Source organism: Cervus canadensis, chromosome 6, assembly GCF_019320065.1.
Source record: "Cervus canadensis isolate Bull #8, Minnesota chromosome 6, ASM1932006v1, whole genome shotgun sequence".
NCBI lineage: Eukaryota > Metazoa > Chordata > Mammalia > Artiodactyla > Cervidae > Cervus > Cervus canadensis.
Window position 1 is genome coordinate 47,570,911 of NC_057391.1, and position 18,730 is coordinate 47,589,640.

Below are 18,730 nucleotides of genomic sequence, written 5' to 3' on the forward strand. Positions count from 1 at the left end.
GGATCGGGATGGGAAACACATGTAAATCCATGGCTGATTCATGTCAATGTATGGCAAAAAACCACTACAATATTGTAAAGTAATTAGCCTCCAACTAATAAAAATAAATGAAAAAAAAAAAAACCTGCCTATATGCTTATATGTATGTATGTCAGCATGTATGGAAAAAAGTGAGCCAGATCCACTAACATGTAGTCGTCTACATATGAAATTGATCACTCAAAGTTCATACAGAGAAGTTCAGAGAAGAAAGCCAAAGTTCAAACTGAGCTGAAAATGGCCTCAGCAATCAGAGTCTAGAAGTTTAGAAAGAACTTCAAATTGTAAAATTAAATTTTCAAGTAATAGGACTACAGTGGTTAAATCCTCAGAAACAGATTAAAAAAAAAAAAGACAGTTTATTCCAGCAAGAATTGTACATATTAAGGCATGAGGATAAACAAATGCTTCAAGATGAAATAGTTTTAGATAAGGAGAACAATCACCATTTAAAATTCCTGAGAAACCAAGAGTCTTTGATGAAACTGAGCAGCCTATTATTTCTGAGAAACTGTTAATAGCTGAAGAAACTTCCAGGTCATTGCAGTACTTTGGTGAAAACTTCACAGGATGTACTAACTCCAAATATAATGTTTAGTGAAGTACCAGCAAAAATCCTGATGTATAAGGAACAGTTTCAGAGAGGCCTTAGTGGCAATTGTCAAATCCTGACACAAGGAGATCTGAAATATGGATACATTCTCTCTTAGAGGAGGGGCGAGGAGCCAGTTGAAGTGACAAAGTTATGTTCTAGGTAACCAGAAGGAAAATAAATATGAGTAATGAGCTTATATGTCTTTTTCAAGAGCACTGTCTACCATTATGTAAATGCATTTGCTTGAGTATTTAAACATCTGCATGGTAAAAAAGCTCTCCAATTCCATGAAAAAACAAGTTCTTAGTTTCAATAATCATTATAGCTCATAAAAACCAAGTTAATGTTGTATCAAGCATTATGGGCAGTCACAGGTATCTATGGCATATACCATGAAGTATCAATTTTCCTTCAAGTATGGGAAAATCATTTAAATTTAAACAAGGATATGTTATAGAGTGCTCTCTTCCATGCCATTAGAGCAGTACCCAATGAGAAAGTGTTAAGCAAAGCAGCATGTTCTAGATATGACTGTAACATGAACATTTTTTTTCAATCAATAATATTAAAATACAACAAGCAAATGCATTTCTAAATTCATTCCAACACAAAAATTAAGGTTCATCCATAGATTAGTTTTGTGCATGAAATGAAAGAGAGGAGCAGTTCACTGCTTCCTTTATCAGTATTTGTAACCATCTAAAGCCCAAAATGAATACAGTATTAGGGTCTCTCTCTCTCTCTTTTGGTCAAAGTGATTCTCAAAAGGACAATGTCATTTCAATTATTTATCAAAACAAACAAGGATATCCCATTCATTTTTCACTACAGAGCTTATAACAAATTACTGAGTGAAGGACAAAAAATTTTTAAAAGAGGTTTTATACAAAGTTGTCCTAATCTAAAAGCATAAATATCACTGGTATTAATGAGAAACCAGGAGTTTGTGAACTCTGAATCATAAAACAAACTCAATTTTATAAAACACCAAGTAAAAATCAATATTTACCTAGAGCAATGACTCAGCTCTCATTGTATACTTGGGGTGCTTAAAAAATACTGATTCCTAAGATTCTGGTTCAACTGGTCTGGGCCATGATCCAGCAACAATATGTATTTTATAATCTTCCCAGATGAATCTAACTCAGCCTGGTTTAACAACCTGGTTTAATACTCAAACTAGGTTTAAAAAAAAAAAAGTAAAACAATGAAGATATCTGCAGCACAAATGTGTCTAAATATTTATACTTAAAACTTCAAATATACAACTAGGAATTAAAATCTTACCGATAGCTTTCCCCAACTGTTACTATCTCCACTTCACTGTCAGTTGAGGTAACATTAATTTCTTCATTGGCAGTGATCTGGGGAGTGGAGGAAGCTTCTATCACCACGACATCTTCATCAATATTTCCTAGAAAGAAGAAAATATATTTGAAGGGTATATGAGATAAACAAAGTCCTACTGTACAGCACAGAGAACTATATTCAGTGTTCTGTGATAAACCATAATGCAGAAGAATATTAAAAAAAAAAAGAATGTATATACATGTGTAATGTTATCAACTTGCCAAACAGAAGAAATGAACACAACATTATAAATACTTCAATTTAAAAAATTAAGGGCATATGCCTGTCAGCTAACTTATAGACAAAAAATTTTGACAGAAATTAGTCACAAAAGTAAAACTCTTATCTGTCAAACTTTTTAAAGCCAGAGTTCACTACATATAGTGAAAAGTTACTTACTCTTTTTTTAAATTTTTATTTATTGTTTATTCTTGGTTATGTTGGGTCTTCACTGATGTGTGTAGGCTTTCTCTAGTTGCAGCAAGCAGGGACTACCCTCTAGTTGCAGTACACAGGCTTCTCATTGTGGTGGCTTTTCTTCGTGCAGAGGACAGGACTCTGGGACACGCAGGCTTCAGGAACTGTGGCGTGTGGCCTCTAGAGTGCCTGCTCAGCAGTTGCAGATCACGGGCTTATTTGCCTTGAGGTATGTGGGATCTTCCCAGACCAGGAATCGAACCCCTTGCACTGGCAGTGCGGGTTTTTAACCAATGGGTCACTAGGGAATTTCCAGTACTTACTTAATCTGTACATATTTATTTTTAATTCTTCTTATGATTTTTGTTTGTGCTTTACAAACTTTTAGTAGTTTCCATATGAATTTGCATATCATATAAGGACATTAACACTGTAATATTTGGAAGTAGTCATTTAAGATCTTATGTAAGATATTCACATTCTGTAAGATATTAACATTTAACATATAAAATGAAGACACTACACTCTCTGCACACTTTCTTCAGGGTTGTTTTTATTTGTGTGATACGGTATGTTTTAAGAAATACAGTGACTGTTTAGTTTTATGCTACAAAATCTTTAATTTTTCTGTACACAATCTTTTTTTTTCATTTATTTTTATTAGTTGGAGGCTAATTACTTTACAATATTATAGTGGTTTTTGTCATACACTGACATGAATTAGCCATGGATTTACATGTATTCCCCATCCCTATCCCCCTCCCACCTCCCTCTCTACCTGATCCCTCTGGGTTTTCCCAGTGCACCAGGTCTGAGCACTTGTCTCATGCATCCAACCTGGGCTGGTGATCTGTTTCACCCTTGATAATAAATATACATGTTTCAATGCTGTTCTCTTGAAACATCCCACCCTCGCCTTCTCCCACAGAGTCCAAAAGTCTGTTCTGTACATCTGTGTCTCTTTTTCTGTTTTGCATATAGGGTTATCATTACCATCTTTCTAAATTCCACATATATGTGTTAGTATACTGTAATGGTCTTTATCTTTCTGGCTTACTTCACTCTGTATAATGGCCTCCAGTTTCATCCATCTCATTAGAACTGATTCAAATGAATTCTTTTTAACAGCTGAGTAATATTCCATGGTGTATATGTACCACAGCTTCCTTATCCATTCGTCTGCTGATGGGCATCTAGGTTGCTTCCATGTCCTGGCTATTATAAACAGTGCTGCGATGAACATTGGGGTGCACATGTCTCTTTCAGATCTGGTTTCCTCAGTGTGTATGCCCAGAAGTGGTATTGCTGGGTCATATGGCAGTTCTATGTCCAGTTTTTTAAGGAATCTCCACACTGTTTTCCATAGTGGCTGTACTAGTTTGCATTCCCACCAACAGTGTAAGAGGGTTCCCTTTTCTCCACACCCTCTCCAGCATTTATTGCTTGTAGACTTTTGGATAGCAGCCATCCTGACTGGCGTGTAATGGTACCTCATTGTGATTTTGATTTGCATTTCTCTGATAATGAGTGATGTTGAGCATCTTTTCATGTGTACACAATCTTTTCTAAAGTATTCTAAGTTTGGAAAATGCTTCCTTATCTAGAAGACATTATATTGGGTTCAATGTGTTTCCTTAGTATTTACTTCACCTAGAACTAATTTTTACTTCCAGCATTAGATAAGATTATTACTAGAATTTGGCCCTGCTAAATGAAATAATGTAGTCCCACGTGCACACACACACACACACACTCACAAAAACATTGTATGATTTCACTTATGGGTGACTATCTAAAGTAGTCAAATTCACAGATAAAGTTGAATGGTGGTTACCAGGACTGAGGGGGGAAGAAGGAAAAGGCAGCTGTTAATTGGGTATGGAGTTTCAGGTTGCAGGAAGAAAAAGTTCCAGAGATCCATTTCACAACAATGTGAATATTCTTAAAACTACTGAACTGCACCCTTTAAACTGGTTACGACGGTTAAACAAAAATAAGATAAAAGTTACGCTCCATTTCTTCTCTTGCTATATTTTCCACAAATCTAGGGCTAAACTATCTTTTTTAAAACAGTCTTTTCTCTTCATTACTATCACCTGTCTAAAGGGCAGCCAACAATTTCTAAGATATGCTTGAGATAAGAATTTTCCAATAAAAATTATATTGAGAGCTTAAAATTTCATCCACTTTAAGTGTACATTTCACTGACTTTAGTACATTCATGAAGCATAACCATCACCTCAGTTCAGTTTTAAAATATTTCCAATACCCTAAAAAGATCCCACGAGCCCTATTTCAGTCACTCACCTACAGCATCCCTACACCCCTACAACATGGAGAAGGAAATGGCAACCCACTCCCACTATTCTTGCCTGGGAAATCCCATGGAGAGAGGAGCCTGGTGGGCTATGGTCCATGGGGTCGCAAGAGTCGGACACGACTGAGCGTGTGTCCGACTGAACCACCCCTACAACAACTAACCTGCTTTCTGTCATTATGGATTGATTTGTATTTTCAAAAACTCAATATAAATGAAGTGATACATTATAGACACTTTCATATCTGGCTTATTTCACTAAGCATACTTATTTTGTGATTTATTCATCTTTCTGGCATATCAATAGTTCATTCATTTTTTACTGCTGAGTAAGTATCCTATCATATGAATATATCACAGTTTATCCATTCTTCTGTTATTGACAGACACCTAAATTTTTCTCACTTTTGACTATTATAAATAAATGCATGTACTTCATGTATACATGTGATTTCATTTTTCTTGGGTAAATTCCTAGGAATGCAATTTCTAAATACTATCATAAATTTATGTTTAGCATTTTAATGAAGTGCCACATTGTTTTCCTAAGTGATTGTTCAATTTCACATTCTTGCCAGGAAAATGAGGGCTCCAGTTTGTCTACATCTTTACCATGAATTATTATTGTCTCTTTTTTATTATAACTGTTCTAGTGCATATATTGGAGACGGAAATGGCAACCCACTCCGGTGTTCTTGCCTTGAGAATCCCAGCGACGGGGAAGCCTGGTGGGCTGCCGTCTATGGGGTCGCACAGTCGGACACGACTGAAGGGACTTAGCAGCAGCAGCAGCAGCAGTGCATATATAGTAGTATCTTATTGTGGTTTAATTTTCATTTCTATAATAACTAATAATGTTGAGCATTTTTTCAAATGCTTATTAGCCACTGTGCCAAAATATCTATTCAGATTTTTCATTCATGTTTAACTTGGACTTTGGTGTTGAATTATAAAAGCTCTTATACATTCATTTTCTTAATGGTGTCTTATGAAGCATAGAAGTCTTTCATTTTAAGATGGTACCAAAGAATTTATTTGCAGGGCAGCAATGGAGAAACAGACATAGAGAACAGACTTACAGACATGGGGAGAAGGGAGGAGAGGGTAGGATGTATGGAGAGAGTAACATGGAAACTTACACTACCAAATGCACAACAGATAGCCAACAGAAACTTGCTGTATGTCTCAGGAAATTCAAACAGGGGCTCAGTATCAACCTAGAGGGGTGGGATGGGGAGGGAGGTGTGAGGGAGGTCCAAGAGGGAGGTCCAAGAGGGAGGGGGATATACCTATAGCTATAGCTAATTTATGTTGAGGTTTGACAGAAAACAACAAAATTCTGTAAAGCAATTACCCTTCAATTAAAATAAACAAAATTAAAAAGAAAAGAAGTCTTTCATTTTGATGAAATGCCATGTCAGCAATTTCTTTAATGGATCATGTTTTTGGTGACTCTTTAAACCTCTACATAACCAACAGTGACTAAAAATTTGTATGTTTCTTTAGCAATTGTGTAATTTAGCTCTTAATATTTATGTCTGTGATCCATTTTGTTAATCTCTGTGTCTGACATGATATAAAAGGTCTAAATTCACCTTCTGAGCATGTAGATCTATAACTGTGGGTTGAAAGGACTAAAATAATTCTATTTTGATACCTAGTACAATCAGGTTTTCTTAATTATTCTTCAGGATTATAAATCAAGGGGAGAGAAAAATTCCTGAGATTTGGACTGGAGTGGTGGCATTAGACATCACTTTAAAAGCCCTGATATCTCTAAAACATATATACTTCCATCCAAGATCACATCTTGTCATCTACCAATATCATATTTATAAACCCCTAAAAAAACAGAGAATATGGTTTTATTATAAATGTAATTCTATAGTTACATAATTTTCTTCAGAGAAGCCAAATGTACTTCAATTGAGATTATTCTTAGACACTTTATTCTCTTTGCTGCTTTTGTAAACATGTTACCTTTTTCTCATTGTATTTTCTACGAGTATGTTGGCATTCCATTGATATTCAATTTTATCCAGTTCTGACAGAACGCTTGCTTACCACATGATAACAAATGGCTCAACTTTTTTCTCAGTGTGGAGTTGACACAGTCTACATTCCTTCACCTGAGGCACCATTTCCAGACATCCTGGAATTTCATTTGTAATATAGCTCTATCATCAAATATCTGCACTACTTCAAAAGCCAGCCAGTATTTGGAGGAGGTTACATGTCCATGATTAGATATATAACATGTTCTCTGATACTGATACTCCAAAGAGGATAATAAGGCATGCACTAGTAAAGCACAGAGGCAATGAAAGATGTTATGATTTGAGAAATAGTTATTTTAAAAATATCCCCCCAAAAAAAAAAAAAAAATCCCATAACATTTCTATTTTGGAATACTTATAAATTGTTCTATCCTCTAAATAGAAAAAAAATTAAGATTTAAAAACTATGAGATGTGCAAAATTTTAAAGTAGTTTCTAAGTTCTAAAGACTACACACATAGACATGTTCAGGTCAAATGTTTTTTTGTTTGTTTCTCGTTTGCTTGTTTTGTTTTTACATATGGGAAACCAGGAGATGCCTTCTCTGCTTTTTTTTTTTCTTTTTAATTGTTTTTAATTTATTTACTTAGATACACCAGGTCTTAGATGCAGCATGCAGGATCCTTTATTTGCAGCATGTCGGATATAGTTCCCTGACCAGGGATCAAACCCAGGCCCCCTGCATTGCTAAGGCATAGTCTTACAGCCATTGGACCAACAGGGAAGTCCCTAAATGTATTTTTAACATCATAAATATCTTAAACACAAAGAACAACAAAACTGCAGCACTTAAGTGTCTACTTAAAGTAATATTCTCAATTCAATTTCCAAATTACTTTTCTAATTCTTCATATCTCATACATGATACAGATTAAGATAAAAGCTCCCAGAAGTCATATATTTAGAACTAAAAGTATTATATATAAAAATAAAACACCATGGATTCAAAAAAAAAACAAAAAACTCCCTTATTTTAACCTATCAAGTAGACATTACCATTTTACATGGAGAAAAACTACATCTGCATATCAACTTTATTGGTGATTTCCCTCCATGGTATGTATATATGAAATTTCTTTACAAGTCTGTAAAGAAATCACCTAATGTTGTTGTTCAGTCACTAAGTTGTGTCCCACTCTTTGTGACCCCATGGACTGCAGCCTGAAGGTAATATTAAACACCTTTCACATAGTTAAGCAAAGTCAAACATCAGTTCCAATGATAAATTATACAAAGCTAGCTTTGCTAATGCATTAAAATTCAATTTGTATCATTTTTTATGAATATAGAGGTTGTATAACTAAAAGTTATATAAGTAACTCATTTAGGCACTGTTCCTCTATTTGCTTAAATGTAATTTTTCCAAAAAGAATCTTTATAAGTATTACTTGAACACACTACACAAAAATTATGTAACTAAATAACTATCACAATTAGGCAAGATTTGGGTATCTTTAGAATGACTATTATTTAAAACAAAATTTAAAGGAAATATCCCTTAAATTATTAAGTTAACCCTAATATAGCTTTAAAAACATCAACAGGTCACTTCTTATTGGACCAATTTCATTTTTATGTTGTCTTTTACACATAGAAATATTAAATGACAGGAAACTTTAGTGTAACTAAAAGTGATGGGACTGCAGGTGACTTAGCTATTTCTCTTAAGATTACTTATTTTATTTGTACTTCGTGAGCAAAATAAAATGTAACAACCTGGATAGTGTAACAATGGTAAACAAAAACAATGGTTGCTCTCACAGACTTCTTCAAGAATCCCTCCATATCACTTGTTATTTTCGTTTCCCTGTGTCTTAAGTCTGGTATGATGCCAATAACAAGAAGAGCTTCCAATTTGTGAGCATATACTCTGTCCCACATTTAATATTCTACATGTCTAGCTCCATAAGAAACTGAAACTTAGAAAGTTTAAATGACTTGTCTAACAAATATAAGCAACACTTGGAATTAACACCTAATTCCAAATCTGAACTCAGACTCTTTACATAAAATATATCATCATGAAACGCATACTCAAGGAGCTGATGCCTGTTACTATCAAAAGAATCTTCCTGTTACAGTTGCCATTGCTACTGCCTCCATCTTCTGTAGTCACAAAGTTACTTAAGTTTTAATAGCTTTGACTCTTCTGTGGGATGCTTTTGTTGGGTATCTATTCAACAGAAAGGAAAACATATACATACACAAAGAATCAGTATCCAAATGTTCACAAACAGTATTATTTACAATAGTCAAATACTAGAAACAATTCAATGTCCACCACCTGACAAATGGTAAACAAAATGTGGCTTATCAATACAGAGGCATACTATAAAGGAACTAAGTAATAAAATGAATAGAATTAAATAAAAACAAAATGAACCTAATTACTGATATCTGCTACAACATAGATGAACCTCAAAAGACTAAGGGAAGTGAAAGAAGCCAGATACAAAAGATCACTTATAGTATGATTTCATTTATATGAAAATGTCCTGAAAAGAAAGTCTGTAGAGACAGCAGCAGATTAGAGGTTGTATGAGGAGGTCAGTGCAGGACAGAGACTAACTATAAACAGGCAGGTGGGATCTTTTGAGATTAATGGAAACGCTCTAAAACTGTGCTGTGGCAGTGGCTGTACAGCTCTAAGGTTTACTAACCACTGAACTGTATGCTCAGTGTGGGTACATTTTATGATAGGTAAATTATACCTCAGTAAAGCTGATAAAAAATTTACAAAACATTCCCTGCAAGATCAAAACTACATTTCAGTAAATGAAAAGACATTCCATACTCTGAATAGGAACACCCAAAATCTTAAAGATGTCAGTTCGCTCTAATTTAGCCTACAAATACAATTCCAAAAAATATATCGTCATGTGTCTCCCCACTACCACCATCCTCAAATAAAAAGTTGATTATACGTTCACTTGGAGGAAAAAACAGGAGAAAATAATCAGGAAAATATGAACGAGTCTATAATTAAAACTGTGCTTCTAGTACATGGACAGACAGACTGCCCAATGGAATAGTAGGAAAGCTCCATAAATAGATCCAAATGCTTATGGAAATTTAACATATGACAAAGGTGGCATCTCAAGTCAATAGGAGAAAGAACATTTTAAACGGTTTGGTTTGGGACAGTTGGATAGTCACATAAAAAAAAAAGGATCCATTCTCCACATCGTAAACATCAAACAGGTCTGTGCTTTGTAAGGGGGAAAAAAAGGTAAACAATACAGAGGCCAGAGGGAAATGGGTTAGTGGGAAAAACTTTACTAACTATGATTAAAAACACAGAAACAGTAAAGGTCAATAAATGTGACTAATCCAAAACAATTTTTGACACTGCAGAATCAAAAACTAAAGACAATTTTGAGGAAAATGTGCGATATAAAATACATCTCTCTAATATATACATAAAAAACTTCTAAAAATGGATGGATTCATGTCAATGTATGACAAAAATCACTACAATACTGTAAAGTAATTAGCCTCCAACTAATAAAAATAAATGAAAAAAAAAATGGATGGAATAATGACCAATATTCTGAGAGAAAAATAGGCAAATGGAGTGACTGATCTCAAGAAAAGAACTGCAAATAACTTTTAAATACATGAAAAGACACACAAACATTACTCATAAAAAATGCAAATTAAAATACACTGATATACTACTTCTTCCCTATCAAATGGACCAAAAAATTAAAATCTAACAACAGATGCTGCTGGAAAGGCTTTGGGGAAATAGGCACTTTCACACAACGCTGATGAATCCAAAATGGTTACATTTCTTCACAGAGAAATTTGGCTGTATTTTTAAAATAACATACTCTTTTGTCTCTGACCCAACAATCCCCTCCTAGAATTCTATCCCAAAGATACAATGGCATAAACTATCAAATGACATATATAAAAAGCTATTCATTGCAAGCCAATTCATAATAGCAAAAATCTGCAAAATTGTTCATCAATAGGAGACTGGTTGAACAAATTAGGATATAACTATACAACAAGTACTGTGGACCTGTGGAAAAAATAAAAGAGGAATGAAAAAGAATGAATAGAGGAATGAAAGCCTACATCTCATATCCATTTTTTTATTCCTCTAATATATCTCTATACTCTAGCAATTGAATATATTGTTAAGTGAAAAAGAGAGCTATGTTGTGCCTAAGGGGAGGATGTGGGTATGTAAACATATATACACATACATATATATACATTTGCTAATCTTTTTGAAAAGAAAAAATGGAACAAACTAAGGCAAAAATAGTGAGAAATGACTATTAGTGAGAAAAAGACAAGAAGAGAGGGCAGAGATGGAAAACTAGACCTCAATGAATGCACCTTATTTAAAAGTTTTGATTTTGTTCAGCCGCTTAGTCGTGTTTGACTCTCTGTGACCCCAAGGACTGCAGCATGCCAGGCTTCCCTATCCTTTACTACCTCCCAGAGCTTGCTCAAATTCATGTCCATTGAGTCAGTGATACCATCCAACCATCTCATCCTCTGTCACCCCCTTCTCCTGTCCTCAATTTTTCCCAGCATCAGGGTCTTTTCCAATGAGTTGGCTCTTCACATCAGGTAGCCAAAGTACTGGAGCTTCAGCATCAGTCCTTCCAATGAATATTCAGGGCTGATTTCCTGTAGGATTGACTGGTTTGATCTCCCTGCTGTCCAAGGGACTCTCAAGAGTCTTCTCCAGCACCATAATTCAAAAGCATCAATTCTTCAGTGCTCAGACATCTTTATGGTCCAGTTCTCACATCCATACCTGACTATAGGAAAAACTACAGCTTTTACTATATGGACCTTTTTCAGCTAAGAGATGTCTCTGCTTTTTAATACCCTGTCTTGGTCTGTCACAGCTTTGCTTCCAAGGAGCAATCATCTTTTAATTTCGTGACTGCAGTCACTGTCTGCAGTGATTTTGACTTCAGAACCAGGTATGTGCTTCACAGAATTAAAAGGCAAAAGTAAAAATTTTTACAAATCCTTTAAAAGAAAAATACAAAATCCTGCAGCAACCATGAAACAAATGATCCTAAATGCATATTAAATTGGTGGCAATAACCACACAGAAAACCAGCCAAGGGCAAGAAAGAAACACACAGAAAAAATTTTGCATTATATTCAACAGAATTATTGTTAGTAATAAGTATTTTCATTTAAATTCACGTATGAATGTTTACTTGTCTATGTATTTATGATTTGTATAGAATAAAAGTTAATATTGTTAAGAATCAAGATTTTCAATGTAAGAGTAAACAGATCAAAAAGTAAAACACAAGCTTACATAAAAACCTCAATCCTAAATTTTCAGTGGAAATAGTCACGTGAATTAATGATTTATCTTTCTATAATCTTTACAAACTACATCCATTAAAAAAGATGAAAAGCAATGATAACCCAATAGAACAATGAGCAGTTTTGTTCCCAGTGTATAGTTTCCAAATATCATTTCTCAATAAAAAGCAATCAGGAGTACTTGGAATGATTAGTTCCAGGTTTGGGACAGGAAATGAAAAGGATGAATCTGGACTATCTTGTTATATCAGAGAGAAGGAAATTATCAAAGTTTACTTGAGTGGTATCAGAAGGACACAGACCAACTTGAAAATGCTCCCACTGGCCAAAGATGAAACTATTTGAACATCAAAAAGAATAAGAAGACTGCAACACATTAACTATGCCAAAATCCATGATCTCAAAATGGTACTTGAAAATGAAAAATCTCTTTAAATATTGCTAGAGTTTATTCTGAAAAAATAGTAAATGAATATAGATAAGATCACCAAAGCTGCTAAAAGTATTTTATGAAATGTTGATGGGAAATTTTATAGTGGAAGGATCAGGATGACACAATCTAAACCCTCTCATCAATTTTAACATGTGATACAACAGAAAGTGCACAGTGCCACCAAGGAAATGTTGCTAAACTGAACCTGAATCTAATCAAGCTTTTAGATCTACTAGTCTGTAGGAAATATGTAGTATATAAAACAAATTAAATGATATGATGTCAGAAACAGTTCTGAAACTCTCCATTAAAGAAAAATACAAGTGAGAGGTAAGAGATGAAATAAGAATGGCAGAATGTTGAAAACTGAAGTTAGATTCTGAATATGTAAGAGTTAACTGTGTATTTATACATTTTTATATTAAAAGTGTGAAAATTCCCATGCAAAAATTATAAAATAACAACAAAAACTGTTACTTTTAGAAAAGAAATATTCATGAATTTAGATATAATTCACAGTGGAAGGACTTTACAATTCCAAGGGTTGAGCATCTTTACAAGTTGAGTACACTTGTAAAACCCTTAAGTCAATACAGTATGGAGTACAGTCACAAAATATGAATATACACCTGTTGGATATATTTTTAAAAGCTGTAAATAAAGTGTACAGCTATGAGATATAAAACAAAACAAAAAACCTATGAAAAATGGATTTTCCAGTCATAATATAAGGAAAAAAGGTATATGTAGCTTGGGATAAAATTTCCAGTGACAGCATCACTCATGGAGTCAGCAAGTGCTATATCTTACACAAAGATGAGAATAATATGATCTTGAAAACTGTCCAACTTAAAATGTGGTTCTAGTAATTACCAAGTCACTGGTACCTAAGGTGTGTGTGTAATAAGTATTATTATTATTATAATTTCTATTATCAGGAAATGTGAGTACCAACATGCAATATTTCTAAATTGATATTTATTCAACATTTTATATATGCAAATAAATTAGTGATTTAGTTTTAAGACTAAAACTACTACTTTAGATAAATGACTTCTTTAACTATAGAAGTATAGTTAAATGTATATATTTATGTATACATAAATGTATATATTTCAAGACAGTCAAAACTTTTTTTTTCTCCTCAGTAGGAAAGTAGAACTGACATATTCTAGCTCTCTTATTTGGGGACATACATGGTATTTAAATTTCCTTCAAGTCTGGAAGGAATATAATCTATAAATATTTAAAGTTAGTAAAATAAGGAGGTCCTCAAAAGCACAGTTAATTGGGAGAAACCAAAGCCTATGATACTATATAATAAAAATCTAAACAGGAGTTCAGAGAAGGCACACCGAACAGCTCTCTGAAACTTAGCTGCCACTAGGTTATTTCAAAACATGAAGTTCTTGGCAAATATTGAGAACAAAACAGGATGTATAAACTCTACCCAATTGGCAAAGAGAAATAACTCAATGTCCAACAACTCAAGTTGTGTATCATTTTGGCTTTCTAGGCTTGAATAGAGAGCTCTAATAAATTTAAAAGACAATAATGATAAAGCAAAAGGCAAATAGGGATTACACAGAAATCTGCTGACTACATATGAACTAATTTGTTATACAATATAAAGTACTGACTTAAATAACTCATTCCTGGTAATCTGGCAAAACCCTTTAATTATCTACAAGAGTTTTGCCTTAGAGAGTTTGAAGGTTAAACAAAAGACTTTAACATGTAAAACATTCTTCCCATCAGTTCACTACAGTAATAATCAATAAGCGCTGATGAATAGCCTTATGAAAAAATTGTCCCAGTACTCCAGATAATGCCCATCCACATTACAAATCATATTACTAAAGTTTAGTAGATAAATCCTCCCCTGATCGTTTACACACACCAAAACACACTAGACCTGGAGTCAAAAAGCCAGTGCTAAAAACATATCTAGAAGAAAACCCTACTTCAAAGAACCTAAAGAAGTCAATTTTTTGAGAGCACTCAAAAATTTTTGACAATACACCATTCGCTGTTCACCTGAAACTATCGTAACATTGTTAACCAGCTATACCCCAATACAAAATAAAAAGTCAAAATAAAGATTAATAAAAAAATACAATAAAGTGGAATAAAAGAAAAAAATGTTTGACAATACAGGTAAGTCCCATCAATATTTAACTATTCTGTATATAAATTATTCTAAAATGGTCTTCTAAATGCTTCTCTATGATATGAAGATGATAATGACAGAATCTACCTCCAAAGAGTGGGAGGATTAAATGAGAACACATATAAAACACTTAAAACATTACTGTGCATGCGTGCTAACTTGCTTCAATCATGTCCAACTCTGTGACCCTATGGACTATAGCCCACTAGGCTCCTCTGTCCATGGGATTCTCCAGGCAAAAATACTGGAGTATGTTGCCATACCCTTCTCCAGGGGATCTTCCTGACTCAGGGATCAAACCCACACCTCTTATATCTCCAGTACTAGCCGGCGGGTTCTTTACCACTAGCGCCACCTGGGAAGCCCAGAACATTACCAGCACAGAGTAAATACCCAACAAATACTAGGTACTTTTTAAAATTTTATTTATTTATTTGGACTACACTGGGTCTAAATTCATTGTTACACATGGGCTTTCTCTAGTAGCGGCAAGTAGGTGCTTCTCTTTGTTGCAGTGTACAGGCTTCTCATGGCAGTGGCTTCTCTTGTTGCGGAGCATGGGCTCTGGGCCCTGGGCTTCAGTAGCTGCGGCTTGCAGGCAGTAGTTGTGGCTCACAGGCTTAGCTGCTCCATGGCATGTGGGATCTTACTGGACCAGGGATTGAACCAGTGTCCCCTGCACTGGCAGGCAGAATCCCAACCATGCGACTACCAGGAAGTCTCCAATACTAGGTATTTTTACTATCATGATATCCTCCACTGTTGGGGCGTGAAGAACTTGAGGCAAACTCCTTGGAGGGCATCCTGGCAACAACTGCTACCAATTTTAAAATGCATATACCCTGTGATATACTTTTCAAATTATTCCTTAAGATATGCTTACTTAGACATATAAAAAATGCATGCAGAATGCTGAATACTGATGAATGTAGCAAATATCAACAAAAATAAGTTGATTAAATAAATTGTGGGACATGTATACAAAGGGAATACCATGCAGCTTTTTTTTTTTAATGAGGTAACTATACATACTGATATTTTTAAAACCCACATTACTTATCTACATTTATATATACTTCCACATTTTCTGAAAGAAGTAAGAAACTGCTAACTGATTACTTTTGGGTAGCAAAACTGGAACCTAAGAAGAGGTAAACTTACTTTTTACTTTATAGTTTCTTGGTATTTTTAAAATTTCACACCAAATGAATATTATTATTAAAAACTAATTTAAAACAAAATTATGGTCTAGAAACGAGAAAACATCAAGAGTATTTGGCTTCAACTTTTGGATCTGTTTTCAGAGACAAACCATTAAGGGTAATATTTGAAAATAATGTAATTCTTACAAGAAAGTTTAAAAACCCACATGCTACAACAGTACTAAACAAGATTTTAAAATGAATTAAGAGTTTGAATTTATCTTGAATATTTGAGGATATACAAACTCCTTTCTTCCTAGATAAAGACACTGATCCAGACCTATATTTACTCTACTCTTATGCTTCCTTACAAATACCAGTTCCTTGGAACTTCTGCTTTACATAACCAACCATGCTGTCCAACTGATTTCAAGCAGACACTAGATTATGTTTCTCCTACTCCCCAAACCAGTCTTCACTTTCCAATTACCTGAGAAAAATGTAAAATGTGACACTTAAGCAAGACAATTCCTATTATCATTTCCCTCTTTCTCAAGAAACTTCAGGGAATGGCTGCTGTAACCTTCTTTCAAGTGATCTCAATGAACTTTTTTAAAAACAAGTATTTGGGTAGGTTTAAAAAAAAAATGAACTAACCATAGCTAAGACTAAAATTAAGAACAAGGTTGCTGATTTCAGTGTTCTGGCAAGGATGGAAAAATAAACATGGAAGAGGAGAGGGAGTCTTAAAAAAGGAAGGGACCCATATAGAAGGAGAGAAGAGGGAGAAATGGTCATCTGCAGAGAAGGCTAGTAGGCTTTGCCCTCAACAGGAAGACACCAGGCAAAAACCGGGAAAGTTCTGCCAGTAATTGGAAACCATGATCTTTGCCCCATAAAAATCAAGCTCTCTCAAATCCCATTTTCCTTATAATTTCACAAGAAAGTAATCTTTTACCTCAGTTCAGACTTGACTCCTCAATGCTCACTTCATCAAACTACCTTAAGTTACTATGAAGTGCAAAAATGGTTTATGTGTAACATACACTTCAGAGACTATACATAAACTTATTCCAATTAAATGTAACATTTACTGTGGTGAGGGGTGCACTCCAGCTAATGATTAATCTATTTTTAACTGACTAATCACAGGCTTGACTGAGTGCTGTCAGGACTAAAAGTTTGTGTTTCAGTATCACAATAAAAGCTACCTCTCAAATGCTTGAAATTATTTTTTGGTTATAAAGAACATGACAAAGGAATAGTAAACAGAAAGAACAGAGTACTTAAGGAAATATAAGTCTTTTTTAGTGACCAGAATTGTCCCTACTGCAGTTGAATGTAAAAGAAATCTGTCACATAGCTACCTAAAAAGGTACTCATAAAAGGTAAACATATTAAAGCAGCACTACAGGGAAAAAAAGAAACTATACCGTAAGTCAACAATTCATAAAATATAATCTGATATGTATAAAAAGAAAATTTTTTCAGAACAACCCTCAATAAAATCTCTTGCTTCATTTTCGTCAGAAAAATAGAAAAATTTACAATTTTCTATTTAAAATTTTAGAAAATTTAAACATTTGTATCTCAGAAGAGGGGTCATGGCTAAATAAATCTGGTTATTTATAGAGCTTAAACATAAAAGTTAAACATAAAAGTTAATAGAGCCTCATATTCCTTTTAAACCTAACGAAATCACCAAATGTAGAAGAAAATAAGGACAAACACAATGCAATAGCTTCCATGCTATGCTAAATTTAAGGAACAAAATTTTTACCTGAGGGAACAGTTGGATTGTTTTGGTGGTTTTCACTGGTAGAAACAAACAAATCTTCTTCTCCTTCAGTTGATGAGCTGGAAGAGGATTCACTGCTGAGGTCATTCTCACTGGAACTACTAGAACTGGGGAGCAACGCATATTTTCTTCGGGCTAACACTTCTCGTTTTTTCCTCTGCATTAATATCCTCTCTTTTTGTTTCTGTGTCCTCTGGGAGGAATTATTTTTCACAAATCTCTTTCTGCATGGAAGTCTCCTTAATGAACTGCTATGAAAACAGGGTCTTTTCATTAACAATCCTGAAACGGATTCTGTCTCAGTCCGAGGCCACTTATGGGACCGTGAACTATGAGTTCTACTTTTAGCACTCAAAATTGCCTGGGAATGTCTTACAGAGACTTCTTTATCCTCATCCGAAGTCACAGTATCAGAATCTCCAAAATGTAGACTAGATGAAGGAGAAGAAAGACAATCACTAAAAGAGGAATCATTATCTTCATCACTTGGTGTTTCTAGGTGTTGTCTCAATCCTAATATTCCCTGGTTCTCTTTAGCACAATTTTGCATGTATGAAGGGCCAGCCTGCTGGCTTTTGCGTTTCTTCCTCACAACACTTTTTTCTTGCTCTTGTTGGTTACCATTCATGTCCTTCTCTTGTTTTTGAGAATCATCACACAAATGAGAGAATTCATTCCCCACTTTACTATTAATCATCTCAACTCCAGCAGGAAAACTTTTGGCTGCCCCGATGGGCTCTGGATGCAAGAGGATCCCTTTCAGACTCTCCTGTGTCTTTGGTGCATCAGAAGGAATCTCACTCTTCATATCCACTTTTAAGGTATACAGCTTGTTATATTCAGGAGTCCATTGAGACATGGGAAACTTTAAGGAAGGCCTAGAAGACACAACACGATATTTAAAAGATTGTCAATGCGTTTTATTATAATATTTACAGAGCTCTCATATCCACTGAGAATATTCCTGTGCGTGCGTGCTAAGTTGCTTCAATCATGTCCGCCTCTCCAGCTCTTTGTGATTCCATGGACCATAGCCCATCAGGCTCCTCTGTCCATGGGACTCTCCATGCAAAGACACTGGAGTAGGTTGCCATGCCCTCCT

General features: G+C 34.6%; 1 protein-coding gene across 10 annotated transcripts in view; it reads right to left on the reverse strand.

Annotated features, from left to right (window-relative positions):
• RNF111 (ring finger protein 111) overlaps nucleotides 1–18,730 on the reverse strand; it is an 82,740-nt gene that overhangs the window by 33,466 nt on the left and 30,544 nt on the right. For all 10 annotated transcript variants that reach the window (XM_043471829.1, XM_043471828.1, XM_043471825.1 and 7 more), the window contains exons 2-3: nucleotides 17,611–18,506; nucleotides 1,922–2,048 (exon numbers count right to left, since the gene is read on the reverse strand). In XM_043471829.1, the coding sequence (XP_043327764.1) occupies nucleotides 1,922–2,048; nucleotides 17,611–18,487 (1,004 nt within the window). In that variant the 5' untranslated portion in view covers nucleotides 18,488–18,506. The remainder of the gene's footprint in view (nucleotides 1–1,921; nucleotides 2,049–17,610; nucleotides 18,507–18,730) is intronic.